We start from the raw sequence: 15231 nt of genomic DNA on the forward strand, positions 1-15231 counted from the left end.
GCACAGTGTCAGTCTCTGAGCTGGTGGAAGCAAGTGTCGGATCGAGTGACGGTGTGGCTTCAGTGTCTCCCTCCTCCTCCTCCTCCTCCTCGGACAGTGCCGTAATGTGCTTTTGGGTATCTGCAATGACAAATGGAAACAGGTTGAGTTGTGGAGTGGGGAGAGGAGCAAGTAAGACGTGTGTGCTGACAGCATCTGCAGCACATGATTCAGAAAAGATTATGGGAGGAGGGAGATGTGGAAAAGGAGAAGGAGCATTAGATATGCAGAGACCCCCTTCACCGGGACCTCCAGCCCGCCCAACGATCCGGAGAACCGTCTCCTCTGGGAGGGGTGAGGACGTGTAAATGTCCCCGTCCACCCTCAGGTCCCTCCTGCTGCCGGCTGTTATGTGCCACCTTCTCCTGCAAGACAGAGGACAGTGTGTCAGTGAGTGTCCTGCAAGGTGTGTGTGGGTGATGTGTCTGTCATGGTCGAATAGCTGCCCGTGTGTGTGAGACCTGTGAGTGGTGGTTGTATGGCCTGCAAGTGTGGTACTATGTGCGGGTGAGATGCAGCATGCCGAGTATGGATGGGTGGGTGGGTGACGGGGGGGTGTCGAACAGTGGTGTAGTTGGTAGGATGTGCCACTTGACACTTGCACTCACTCACCTTAATCACTCGTGTCAAATCATTGAACTTCTTTCGGCACTGCACCCATGTGCGTGGTGCAATGCTCCTGGCGTTGGCTTCCTGCGCCACAGCCTGCCAATGCCTGCGGAGCTGCAGTCTGGAAGGTCTCGTGCCACCCTGCGGGTACATGTTGGCCCTCCTTTCATCCACCCTTTCCACCAGGGCCTCCAGTGCATCACCCAAAAAGCGTGGGGCCCTCTCTCAAGCCAGTCCTGCCATCCTTGCTGTTACCGATGGCCCCTATGCAGGCAGCACATGAATTTAAGCTGCCTGCTACTTACCATGATATCTCCGCGCAGCCAGTGCTACTCGCGCTGCTGAGAGGCTGCACGGAGACTGAGGAAGCCGGAAATGAGGCGTGCTCAGCGCACGTCATCAGCAGCCTGCACCTCTTAAAGGTGCAGGTGCACATTGCAAATGGGACATGCAGTCCATTAGGAGGAGGGAAAGGAGGGTAACAACAGGTCATGCTACCCACGCCCGAAAATGGGCCCTTCCGAATTTCTCTCCCCCTATATCCTCTATATCTTTGGTCATCCAGGGAGCTCTAGCTTTGGATGCCCTTCCTTTCCCCCTCGTAGGGATGTGTCTACTCTGTACCCGAACCATCTCCTCCTTGAAGGCCTCCCATTTGTTCAATTACTGTTTTGCCTGTCAATTTTTGATTCCAATCCACCTGGGCAATATCTCTTTTTAACTCACTGAAATTTGCCCTCCTCCAGTTAAGTATTTTCACATTTGATTGTTCCTTGTCCTTTTCCATAACTATTCTAAACCTAATGATATTATGATCACTGTTCCCCAAATGCTCCCCACTGAAACATGCTCCACTTGCCCCACTTAATTCTCCAGAACTTTATCCATTACTGCTTCCTTCCTGGTTGGGCTGGAAACACAATGGGGGAAAAATTCGAGAAGGGTCCGTTTTGGGCAGTCCCTGTGCCCGACGGACCCTGGGCAGGCAAGACGCAAGTTTGGACCCAAGGGAGCACTTATCTGCAATCGGCGTTCCTTTCCAGGCCTTGCACGTGGAATCAATGCAATTCGCACTTTCCACCACCAGAGGGAGCTCAATCTCTTAAAGGGAGGATGTTTCTTGGAAATCTCTTAAAGGTAGCTGGTACCTGTTATTTGCTGAAAGTAACAATCTACTGTCTGCATGGAGTCTGAACAGAGATCAGACCTCGCACACGTAAAGCACAGATGCAGATCCCATCCCTATGTTTACACACTGATGAGTTATGTTAAAACATTGAATAAAGGTTGCGCACTACTAAATCCCACATCCTCCAATCTGCATGCCAGACTGCACCAATCTGCCGATCTGAGTTGGTACCAGGCCTGCGAGAGTACGTGCACCAAGGTTCTCTGTTGATGCACTACAGACCTTGGGTGCAAGAGGTGGACAGAAGGAGGGACATCCTATATTCACAGGGGAGGGGGGGGGTCGGGTGGCAAGAGGCCCTCCAGACATATACTCAAAAGGCAGTGGGAGGCAGCGGAGGACGAAGTCAATGCCAGGCGCACAGCATCATGAACATGGATGCAGTTCAGGAAGAAGTTCAATGCTTTGACATGAGTGGTCAAGGTGGGTGAGGTCAACTGTCAAGTGGCGTCTCCTACCAACTGCACCATGCACTACACCCCCATCACCCACATACCAACAAACTCTTTCCATTAGTACTCAACTCTTCCAATCAGACGCTTCCACTCACCCTTACACATCACCACTGTTACAAGCCACCCACACTGACAGCTATTCAACCATGACAGGCACATCACCCAGGCACACGTCCCGCTTTCTTGCAGGGGAAGGTGGCGCATAACAAGAGGCAGCAAGTGGCAGTGGCATTTAGCCCCTCGAGACTGTTCCACCATTCAATTAAATCATGATGAACCTGTGACCTAACTCCATATACCCGTCTTAGCCTTGGTTCACAGAAATCTATCAATCTCAGATTTAGAATTCACAATTGAGCTAGCATTAACTTCCATCTGCAGAAGAGCGTTCCAAACGTCTCCCACCCTTTGCATGTAGAAGCATTTCCTAACTTCACTCCTGCACATCCTGGCTCTCAATGTTAGGCTATGTCCTCACGTCCTAGTATTGAAGTCTAGGAGACCTCCAAAAACAGTTACAAATGTCTCGGCAGCCAGAAGCAATAACCCAGCCACTAACCTGTAAATCCTGCATGGTCCCTTTAAATAGCGCTGGTGGGGGGTCCTCCAGGCACTCTAAGACACGTTCAGATGGTTGGGGTTAAGACTGCGTTGAGTTGAGCGTTAAGTCCCAAAATGGTGTTTATCACTTTAAATCAGTGTTGCACACTGAAGCTATTTTCTCCCTACTTTAGATGATTCCAGCGTGCGTTATCTGCGCCTGCTCTAACTTCTGTACCAAGATGGTGTCTGGTGCACGTCACGCTGGAAACGTGCGTGCGCATCCAAGATGCCATCTTGGATGTCGGTGAGGCCGTGTAGTGCCGAAACAACGGGCGCTACACGGCCCAATTTAACGCCCATTGTTCCAGAAAGTTCTCTTGTACACATTTCAGGAATTCCTCTCCCTTTTTGCCTTTTACACTGTTACTATCCCTGTCTATATTGGGATAATTGAAGTCCCCCATTATCACTTCTCTATAGCTCTTGCATCTTTCTGTAATTCGCCTCCAAATTTGCACCTCTATCTCCTTCCCATTATTGGGTGCCTATAATATAAACCCCTCCTATTTCTCATCTATATGCTGCCCTTCAACGACATTATCTGAAAATGTGACATCAGATTCCACATGTACGCATTACGACACCCAGCTCCACCTCACCGTGACCTCTCTCGACCCCTCCACTGTTTCTGATTCGCCAAGGCTGCTTCTCTGACATCCAATTAAATATTGGGAAGACCAAAACCATTGTCTTTGGTCCCCACCACAAACTCCGTTCCCTAGCCACCGACTCCATCCCTCTCCCTGGCCGCCGTCTGAGGCTGAACCAGACCGTTCGCAACCTCGGCGTCCTATTTGACCTTGAGCTGAACTTCAGACCACATATCCGCTCCTTCATCAAAACCACTTACTTCCACCTCCATAACATCGCCCGTCTCCACCCCTGCCCCAGCTCATCTGCTGCTGAAACCCTCATCCAAGCCTTTGTTATCTCCAGATTAGACTTTTTTTTTATTCGTTCACGGGATGTGGGCGTCGCTGGCAAGGCCGGCATTTATTGCCCATCCCTAATTGCCCTTGAGAAGGTGGTGGTGAGCCGCCTTCTTGAACCGCTGCAGTCCGTGTGGTGACGGTTCTCCCACAGTGCTGTTAGGAAGGGAGTTCCAGGATTTTGACCCAGCGACAATGAAGGAACGGCGATATATTTCCAAGTCGGGATGGTCTGTGACTTGGAGGGGAACGTGCAGGTGGTGTTGTTCCCATGCGCCTGCAGCTCTTGTCCTTCTAGGTGGTAGAGGTCGCAGGTTTGGGAGGTGCTGTCGAAGAAGCCTTGGCGAGTTGCTGCAGTGCATCCTGTGGATGGTACACACTGCAGCCACAGTGCGCCGGTGGTGAAGGGAGTGAATGTTTAGGGTGGTGGATGGGGTGCCAATCAAGCGGGCTGCTTTATCTTGGATGGTATCGAGCTTCTTGAGTGTTGTTGGAGCTGCACTCATCCAGGCAGCTCCATTCTAATGTTCTCCTGGCTGGCCTCCCATCTTCCACCCTCCATAAACTTGAGCTCATCCAAAACTCTGCTGCCCATAATCTAACTGACACCAAGTATCACTCACCCATAACTCCTGTGCTCGCTGACCCACATTGGCTCTCCTATGCCTTGATTTTAAAATTCTCATCCTTGTGTTCAGATCCTTCCATGGCTTTGTCCCTCCCTATTTCTGTAACCTCCTCCAGCCCTGCAACCCTCTGAGATCTCTGCGCTCCTCCAATTCTTGCCTCTTGCGCATCCCCGATTTTAATCGCTCCATCATTGGTCACCGTGCCTTCAGCTGCCTAGGCCCAAAACTCTGGAATTCCCTCCCTAAACCTCTCCGCCTCTCTACCTCTCTCCTCCTTTAAGACGCTCCTTAAGACCTCCCTCTTTGACCAAGCTTTTGGTCACCTGTCCTAATATCTCCTTATGTGGCTCTGTGTCGAACTTTGTTTAAAAACCGCTCCTCTGAAGCGCCTTGGGACATTTTACTACATTGAAGGTGCTATATAAATGCAAGTTGTTGTGGTAAAGGAAGTGGTTTTTGCAGATGCCAAGAAAAGTGGTAATCCAGAGGACTGTGAGAGATAGAAAGCAACAGAGACACAAAAAATATTAAGAGCTGCAAAAAGGGAATACGAAAAATACTTGCAAGTAATAAAAAGGCTAATAATAAAAAGATTTTATAAATATATTAAGAGTAAGATAGTGGCTAAGAGATGTGGGGGGATCATTAAAGACAGACACAGTGAGACAGTAATAGACAACAAGCTTATGGCAGATTTATTAAATGAGTACTTTATATCCATTATCACAGTAGAGGAAGATGATAAAATACCAGTGATAGAAGAGAAACTAAAGATAAATCAAGGGGAGGAACTTATTGGATTCAATATAAGTAAAATAATAATAATGGGACTTAGGATATATAAATCTCCAGGACCTTTTGGTTTCCACTCCAGGAACAATTAGGTAGCCTTTTGACTTGGGTTGGAAATTGGTTGGGAGGTAGGAGACATAGAGTGGGAATAAAAGGTTCTCTGATTGGCAAGTGGTGTTCCCCAGGGAACTCGTCCAGGGCCTCAACTTTTCATCGTATTTATTAATGACTTGGATGAAGGAATAGAGGTGTATGTCCAAGTTTGCAGATGACACTATGTTAGAAGGGACAGTGAGTAACGTAGGTGGGAGCAGGAAGTTGCAAAGGGAGATCGACAGATTAAGTGAGTGGGCTAAACAATGGCAGGTGGAGTTCACTTTGGGCAAGTCTGAGGTTATCCACTTTGGACCCAAGATAGATAAATCAGGGTATTTTCTAAATGGTGAGAAACTAGGAACTGTAGAGGAGCAGAGAGATTTGGGATCCAAATGCACAAATTATTAAAAAGTTTATAGACAGGTACAAAAAGTAATCAAAAAGGCTAATGGAATGTTGGCCTTTATCTCAAGGGAGTTGGATTATAAAGGGGAGAAATATATGTTTCAGTTGTACAGAGCCTTGGTCAGACCCCATCTGGAGTAACTACGTTCAGTTCTGGGCACCGCATCTCAGGAAGGATATACTGGCCTTGGAGGGGGTGCTGGGCAGATTCACCAGAATGATACCGAGACTCAGATGGTTAAATTATGAGGACAGGTTGCATAAGCTTGGCTTGTATTCTCTTGAGTTTAGAAGTTTGAGGGGTGATCTGATCGAGGTGTTTAAAATGTTAAAAGGATTTGATAGGGTAGATATGGAGAAGCTATTTGATCTGGTGGGGAATCAAGAACAAAGGGACATAATCTTAAATTATGAGCTAAGCCATTCAAGAGCAAAATCAGAAATCACTTTTTCACACAATGGGTGGTAGAAATCTGGAATTCTCTCCCCCAAAAGGCTGTGGATGCTGCAGGACAATTGGAGCTTTCAAGACTGAGATCGATAGATTTTTGTTAGGTAAGGGTATCGAGGGATATGGAGCAAAGGCAGGTGAATGGAGTTGAGGTACAGATCGGCCATGATCTAATCGAATGGCGTTGCAGGCTCGAGGGGTTGAATGGTCTAATCCTGTTGGTAATGCTGCTATGTTCCTTGTATGCTGGCCGTTTGGTGATGATTCTAGATATACACAGACCATTTGGTGCTCACTCTAGTTATATACAAACCATTGAGTGCTAATTTTATATGCGAGTTGTTCGGTGCAAACTAGTGATACGCGGGCTGTTTGGTACCAGCTCTAATTATACAGGGTCTGTTTGGTGCTAACTCCAGTTATGCGCAGACCGTTTGGTGCAAGTTCGAGTTATATGCAGGCCATTTGGTGCTAACTCCAGTATATACAGGCTTTGGTGCTAACTCCAGTATATACAGGCCGTTTGATGCTAACTCACGTATATACAGGCCGTTTGGTGCTAACTCCCATATATACAGGCCGTTTGGTGCTAACTCCAGTATATACAGGCCGTTTGGTGCTAACTCCAGTATATACAGGCCGTTTGGTGCTAACTCCAGTATATACAGGCCGTTTGGTGCTAACTCCAGTATATACAGGCCATTTGGTGCTAACTCCAGTATATACAGGCCATTTGGTGCTAACTCCAGTATATACAGGCTGTTTGGTGCTAACTCCAGTGCAAGTTGTGGTTGTCCGCAGACCTTACCTGGACACTAGAGTGAGTGTGGGATAAAACTTTTCCTTTGAGTGGGGATGAAATCAAGGACCCAGTGACGCCCATAAGGTTTATACATCTGTCACAAGAAATTCATTTTCAACCCTTAACCTGTGGTGATCTAACTGAGCTCTCCCCTCATTACTCGCTGCTGTTGTAGGTCACTTTGCTATGTTCCCTGATGTTTTCCTCTCTGCCTTAGTATTAATAAATGTGTAAATGTAAACACACAGAGGAGACTATTGGCAGTGGGATGTTATGATGTTTCCTATGAAGGGCTGTGTATTCTTGATGAGTGGGCTGGAGACAGTAGCTCATGAACTGTGCTCAAGTTAAGATTGGCAAGTTATTGAACGTATGAACATACAAAATTGACGGGCAAGAAAAGACCAGCTGGTCCATCAAGCCCGTTCCTGGATGGACATCATGATTTAACACTTCCTTACCCCTCTCCCCAGCCGTAACCATGTCATCTCCCGGGAGAGGCGAAAAAACCCAGGGCCAATAAGGGAAAAAATACTCTGGAAAATTCCTCTCCGACCCCCCTCAGACGATCGAAACCATTCCAGGAGATCACATGGACCAACTTTAATCTATAAAAACACTTACCTTCTATATAATATGATCTCTGCCCCAGTTCGGAACTGGTCCAGCTTCCACTTGAAGGCAGAGAGTCAGCACTCACCAGCCGGCAATGTATTCCAGAGGCTCACAATTCTCACGACTGTCGTATGAGGAGTGATTGGGTCGACTCGGCCTGTATTCACTCGAGTTTAGAAGAATGAGAGGGGATCTCATTGAAACGTATAAAATTCTGACAGACCTAGACAGACTGGATGCAGGGAGGATGTTTCCCCTGGCTGGGGGGTCCAGAACGAGGGGACACAGTCTCAGAATACGGGGTAGGACATTTAGGACCGAGATGAGGAGAAATTTCTTCACTCAGAGGGTGGTGAACCTGTGGAATTCTCTACCACAGAAGGCTGTGGAGGCCAAGTCACTGAATATATTTAAGAAGGAGCTAGATAGATTTCTAGACACAAAAGGCATCAAGGGGTATGGGGAGAGAGTGGGAATATGGTATTGAGATAGAGGATCATCCATGATCATATTGAATGGCGGAGCAGGCTCGAAGGGCCGAATGGCCTACTCCTGCTGCTATTTTCTATCTTTCTATGTTTCTCTGGGAACAGGAGAACTGCCCAACATCCAGTCTATTCCCACTCGCCCATAATTTATGTCCCCTGCTCCTTCCCAATCTGTTAAATTGGAATAATCTATCAATAAGGAAGCTACCCAGCCGTTTAATTATTATATCGACCGCTGTTAGGTCTCCTCTAAGTCTACGCTGCTCTAAAGTAAACAGACCAAGATCCTTGAGCCTATCTGAGTAGCTGAGGATCTTTAAGCTGGGAATCGTAGAACTACATAGTATTTACAGCACAGAAACAGGCCATTCAGCACAACTGGTCTATGCCGGTGTTTATGCTCCACACGAGCCTCCTCCCTCCCTACTTCATCTAACCTTATCAACATATCTTTCCAGAATAATTATTGTGGCTCTCCTTTGGATCTTGTCCAAAGCCACTATATCACCCACCATGTAAAGGAACCAAAACTGGGTCCAGTATTCCAGATGCGGTCTGACCAACGACCTGTATAGTGACAAAATGGTGTCCTTTGATTTATACTGGATGGTTCTATTAATACAACCCAATACCCTGTTAGCTTTAGCTACTGCTTCTCCACATTGATCATGAACCTCCAGTGATCTGGGCACATTAACATCAAGATCTTTCTCTCTCACCCTCTTTCAGTATTGATCCCTGCAATGATACGTGTATTCTGTGTTGGCCGTACCAATATGCATGACACTACGTTTATTTAAATTAAATGCCATTGTGTGGCCCATTGTCCTAACACATCTAAATCTCTTTGCATTTGGTTGCATTTCTCCACTGTCTTAACCCTTGCACAGATTTTGGAGTCATCTGCAAACTTACTGACCATGCTCCCAACACCACTGTCCAGGTCATTAATAAAGACAGTGAACATATGTTCACGAATGTTCGAATGTTCAATAACTGGGAATTCTTAACTTGAGCACGATAATTTCCCCTGTGTGTTTGTAGACAGCACATTTACAAATTTGTTAAAACTAAGGCAGGGAGGAACGTATCAGGGTTGACTGTGAAGGTCAAGCTGTTTCCAATTCATCTCCTCTACATGAATATCCATACATAGTACTAGGAGTTAGCTGTGGCTCAGTTGGTAGCACTCTTGTCTTACTGAGGTTAGAAGATGTGGGTTTAAGTCCCACTCCAGAAACTTGAGCACATAATCAAGTCTCATACTCCAGTGTAGTACTGAGAGAGTCTGCAGTGTCAGTTACTGATCTTAATTCCCTTTCGATTTATTGGTCTCCTGAAGTTTGATCTAATTTGCCACAATATGAATGAAATTAGCTCCAATAATAAATGGAGAGTTATGTAGAATGTTTGCTCTCCGGTTAATTTACCTGTTGGAGGTGCTGTCTTTTAGATAAGACATTAAACCGAGGCCCTGTCTGCCCTCTCAGGTGGATGTAAAAGATCCCATGGCACTATTCGAAGAAGAGCAGGGGAGTTCTCCCCAATGTCCTGGCCAATATTTATCCCTCAACCAACATCACTAAAACAGATTATCTGGTTATTTATCATATTGCTGTTCGTGGGATCTTGCTTTGCACAAATTGGCTGCCTCGTTTCCTACATCATAACAGTGACCACACATCAATAAGTACTTGATTGGTTATAAAGTGCTTTGGACGTCCTGAGGTTGTGAAAGGTGCTAAATAAATGCAAGTTCTTTCTTCCTTTTTATTGTTGTCCCTGTGAATGTTGCAGGATGAAGAGCATATGCCAGTGTTCAAACTCTGCTGCTCTCTGTGGCTCTTTATATCCTGGATTCCAGTTGCAAACATCCAGCATGAGATTGGCAAAGGCTAGTGAGACCAGTAGAGTTTACCGGAGTCTGCAACATCAGTCACTGCCCTTAATTCCCTTTCGATTTATTGGTCTCCTGAAGTTTGATCTAATTTGCCACAATGTAAATGAAATTAGCTCCAATAATAAATGGAGAGTTATGTAGAATGTTTGCTATCCGGTTAATTTATCCCACAACCTCTTCTTACTTCTTTCCAGTTGCACTCGTTTGTGACACGGATCCAGGTGCCAATGTTGGGCTTCAACTACTCATTTGCCCACATGTGTATTCTAAAGGATAATAAGATGTGCGCCCTGGATGACATTGTGCATGTGCTGGAAGAGCTGAGGGCTGCACGGACCCTGAACCACACAGGGATCATCATCAGTTACCCAAATACCTACCTTAAAGATGGCCAGGAGGTGTTTATTGGGCATCAGCTCGGAGGTGTTACTCTGCAGAACAAAGATCGGGTGAAATCTGCTCGGGCGATGCAGATCACCTACTACCTGCAAACTCGCAACTCCCTAAACGATCTGGTGGCAGAGAAATGGGAGTCGACTTTCTGCGAGACCATCGAAAATTTCCAGAAATCCAACAAAGAGTTGAAGCTCTATCCGTTTACATCTTCCTCGCTGAGGGAGGATTTTCAGAAGAGCAGCCAAGTTTCGGAGTGGTACCTGGTGACTTGCCTACTGGTGGTTTGGATGCTGGCCATGCTGTGCTGCTCCATGCAAGACTGTGTGCGCAGCAAGCCCTGGCTTGGCCTCCTGGGCTTAGTGACAATGGCCTTGGCCACCCTCACATCAGCAGGGATCATCAATTTGATGGGAGGGAAGTACAATTCCACCTTCCTGGGGATTCCCTTCATTATTTTAGGTAATTATACAACTGTAATTGCCATTCATGTTTGAACTGTTACGTTGGTATCACTACAGTCCTGAAAGGGTTAAAAATCACTGTATAGTCACAGACATGTTTATATCTGAGATGCACATATTTCAGTTTAAAAATCTGCATACAATTCTTATCAATCTATTCTCAACAAAGATTTGCATACGTTTCTGCAGAAATTATATAAAATTAATCTTAGTGTTTTTTACTTAAGCAGCCATTTATTTTGTCAAGCAAGAGAATTATATAATTTATTACAGTCTGCTCTTAATTCAAAGTTACTTTGGGCTCCACACTATAGGAAGGATTTGGAGACTTTTGAAAGGGTGCAATGCAGATTCACTGGGATTCCGCCTGGGATTTGGGGATACAAATACAAAGAAAGACTTGAAAAATTGGATCTTTTCGTTGGATCAATGCAGATTACGGGGCGATATGATAGAGAAGTATTTAACATTATGAAATGATGGAACAGGGTAGATAGAAGCAGACTGTTTCCAGTAGTTGAGGGGTCAGGAATGAGAGGCCATAGATACAAGATTAAATGTAAGAGATTTAGAACAGAGGACAGGAGAAACTTCTTCACACAGAATTGTGAGGCTGTGGAATTCACCTCCAGGGTTAGTGGTTCAGGCAGAAACTATGTCAACATTCAAGATTAGATTGGAGAGGTGGATGCAGGGGTATGGGAACAGGGTGGGTAAATGTGATTAGATCTATCTACTCACGTGAAGAGTAAACACTGACATGGAATCATAGAATCGTTACAGCACAAAAAGAGGCCATTCGGTCCGTCGAGCCCGTGCCGGCTCTCTGCACGAGCAATCCAGCTAGTCCCACTCCCCCGCACTTTCCCCGTAGCCCTGCAAGTTTCTTCCCTTCAAGTACTTATCTAGTTCCCTTTTGAAGGCCATGATTGAATCTGCCTCCACCACCCCCTCGGGCAGTGCATTCCAGATCCTAACCACTCGCTGTGTAAAAAAGATTTTCCTCATGTCAATCATCTTAAATCAACATCCTCTGGCTCTTGACCCTTCCGCCTACTCTGTCTCGACCTTTCATGATTTTGAATACCTCTATCAAATCTCCTCTCAACCGTCTCTGCTCTAAGGAGAACAATCCCAGCTTCTCCAGTCAATCCTCGTAACTAAAGTCCCTCATCCCTGGGACCATTCTTTTCTGCACCCTCTCTAAGGCCGTCACATCCTTCCTAAAATGCGGTGCCCAGAATTGGACACAATACTCCAGTTGTGGCCGAACCAGTGTTTTATAAAGGTTCATCATAACTTTTGATTTTGTACTCTATGCCTCTATTTATAAAGCCCAGATTTCTGTCTGCTTTTTTAACCGCTTTCTCAACCTGCCCTGCCACCTTCAACGATTTGTGCACATATACCCCCAGGTCTCTCTGTTCCTGCACCCCTTTTAGAATTGTACCCTTTAGTTTATAATGCCTCGCCTCGTTTTTCCTACCGAAATGTATCACTTCGCACTTCTCTGCGTTAAATTTCATCTGCCACGTGTCCGCCCATTCCACCAGCCTGTCTATGTCCTCTTGAAGTCTATTACTATCCTCCTCACTGTTCACTGTACTTCCAAGTTTTGTGTCATTTGCAGATTTTGAAATTGTGCCCTGTACACCCAAGTCCAAGTCATTAATATATATCAAGTAAAGCAGTGGTCCTAGTACCGACCCCTGGGGAACACCACTGTACACCTTCCTCCAGTCCGAAAAACAACGGTTCACCACTACTCTCTGTTTCTTGTCACTTAGTGAATTTCGTATCCATGCTGAATCTGCCCCTTTTATTGCAGTGGGCTTCAATTTTGCTGACGAGGACTAGCTTGTTTCCATGTTGTAACTTCTCTGTATTTCTATACACTTAATTCAAATTATCTGTTCATTTGAACTTTTTTTGAGTACTAGATACCTCCTGTGCTATTTTATTTATGTTGCTTAATTGGAATGACTGGATAATTGTAACCTTGCCAGTGTCAGCATGGCCCGTTGGTAACACACTCGCCTCTGAGTCAGGATATAGTGAGTTCAAGATCCACTTGCCAACTTGAGCACATAATCTAGAATGACACTCCCAGTGCAGTATCGAGGAAATCGGACTTCAAACAGTAATCCATTGGCTGTGATGTGCTTTGGGATGTCCTGCAGATTTGAAAGATGCTATAGAAATGTAAGTTTGTTGTTATGAGCAAAAAATGATTTTGAACAATTGTAATGGGGACTCGTCATTCTGTCTGTCACAGTCAAAAGACCCCGACATCGAAGTTCTCAACATCTAGACTTGTGTTCCCTTGAGTATAGACTAACATCTAGACTTGTGTTCCCTTGAGTATAGACTAACATGAAGACTTGTATTCCCTTGAGTATAGACTAACATCTAGACTTGTGTTCCCTTGTAAGGAATCTTACAACACCAGGTTATAGTCCAACAAATTTATTTTAAAATCACAAGCTTTCGGAGATTATCTCCTTCGTCATTCATCTGACGAAGGAGATAATCTCCGAAAGCTTGTGATTTTAAAATAAATTTGTTGGACTATAACCTGGTGTTGTAAGATTCCTTACATTTGTCCACCCCAGTCCATCACCGGCATCTCCACATCTGTGTTCCCTTGAGTATAGACTAACATGAAGACTTGTATTCCCTTGAGTATAGACTAACATCTAGACTTGTGTTCCCTTGAGTATAGACTAGCATCTAGACTTGCATTCCCTTGAGTATAGAAGATTAAAGGGTGATTTAATTGAGGTGTTTAAGATGATTAAAGGATGTGAAAGGGAAGATAGAGAGAAACTATTTCCACTTGTGGGGGAGTCCAGTACAAGGGGGCATAGCCTTAAAAATAGAGCTAGGCTGTTCAGGAGTGATGTCAGGAAGCAGTTCTTCACACAAGCCTGAGGATTGGGAGGGCTTTAGAAATCAACAAAGGATGGCCAAAAAATTGATAAAGAGGGAGAAAATAGAATATGAGAGCAAACTAGCAAGAAATATAAAAACAGATTGTAAGAGCTTCTACAAGTATGTAAAAAGGAAGAGAGTGGCGAAAATAAACGTGGGTCCCTCAGAGGCTGAGACAGGAGAAATTATAATGGGGAATAAGGAAATGGCAGAGACTTAAACAAATATTTTGTATCTGTCTTCACAGTAGAAGACACAAAAAACATACCGGAAATAGTGGAGAACCATGGGGCTAATTGGAGGGAGGAATTTAAAGCAATTAATATTAATAAAGAAAAAGTACTGGCGAAATTAATGGGACTAAAAGCCGACAAAGCCCCTGGACCTGATGGCCTACATCCTAGGGTTCTAAAAGAGGCGGCTACAGAGATAGTGGATGCATTGGTCGTGATTTTCCAGAATTCCCTAGATCTAGAATGGTCCCTGTGGATTGGAAGGTAGCAAATGTAACCCTGCTATTCAAGAAAGGAGGGAGAGAGAAAACAGGAAACTATAGGCCAGTTAGCCTGACATCAGTAGTAGGGAAAATGCTGGAATCTATTATTAAGGATGTAGTAACAGGACACTTTGAAAATCATAATATGATTAGACAGAGTTCTCACGGTTTTATGAAAGGGAAATTTTATTTGACAAATTTATTAGAGTTTTTTGAGGGTGTAACTAGTAGGGTAGATAAAGGGGAACCAGTGGATGTAGTATATTCGGATTTGCAAAAGGCATTCGATAATGTGACACTAGAGGTTGTCACACAAGATTAGGGTTCATGGGATTGGGGGTAACATGTTAGCATGGATTGAAGATTGATTAATGGACAGAAAACAGAGAGTAGGAATAAAAAAATCATTTGTGAGTTGGCAGGTTGTAACTAGTGAGGTGCCGCAAGGATCGGTGCTTGGGCCTCAGCTATTTACAATATGGGTGAAGGGACTGAGTGTAATGTATCCAAGTTTGCTGACGATACAATGCTAGGTGGGAAAGTAAGCTGTGAGGAGGATGCAAAAAGTCTACAAAGGAATATCGACAGGTTAAGTGAGTGGGCGAGAAGGTGGCAGATGGAGTATAATGTGGGGAAATGTGAAATTGTCCACTTTGGTAGGAAGAATAGAAAAGCAAAATATTTTTTAAAAGGTGAGAGATTAAGAAATGTTGGTATTCAGAGGGATTTGGGTGTCCTTGTTCACGAATTACAGAAAGTAAACAAGCAATTGGAAGGCAAATTGTATGTTAGCTTTTACTGTAAGGGGGTTGGAATATAAGAGTAAGGAGTTCTTGCTGCAATTATATAGGGCTCTGGTGAGACCACACCTGGAGTACTGTGTTCAGTTTCGGTCTCCTTACTTAAGAGAGGATATTCTTGCCTGAGAGGCGGTGCAACAAAGGT

General features: G+C 45.0%; 1 protein-coding gene across 1 annotated transcript in view; it reads left to right on the plus strand.

Moving 5' to 3' along the window:
• ptchd1 (patched domain containing 1) overlaps positions 1-15231 on the plus strand; it is a 78766-nt gene that overhangs the window by 34462 nt on the left and 29073 nt on the right. Inside the window, exon 2 of the mRNA XM_067992498.1 lies at positions 10197-10857. Coding sequence (XP_067848599.1) covers positions 10197-10857 — 661 coding nt within the window. The remainder of the gene's footprint in view (positions 1-10196; positions 10858-15231) is intronic.

The sequence above is a fragment of the Heptranchias perlo genome, chromosome 11 (assembly GCF_035084215.1).
Source record: "Heptranchias perlo isolate sHepPer1 chromosome 11, sHepPer1.hap1, whole genome shotgun sequence".
Classification (NCBI taxonomy): domain Eukaryota; kingdom Metazoa; phylum Chordata; class Chondrichthyes; order Hexanchiformes; family Hexanchidae; genus Heptranchias; species Heptranchias perlo.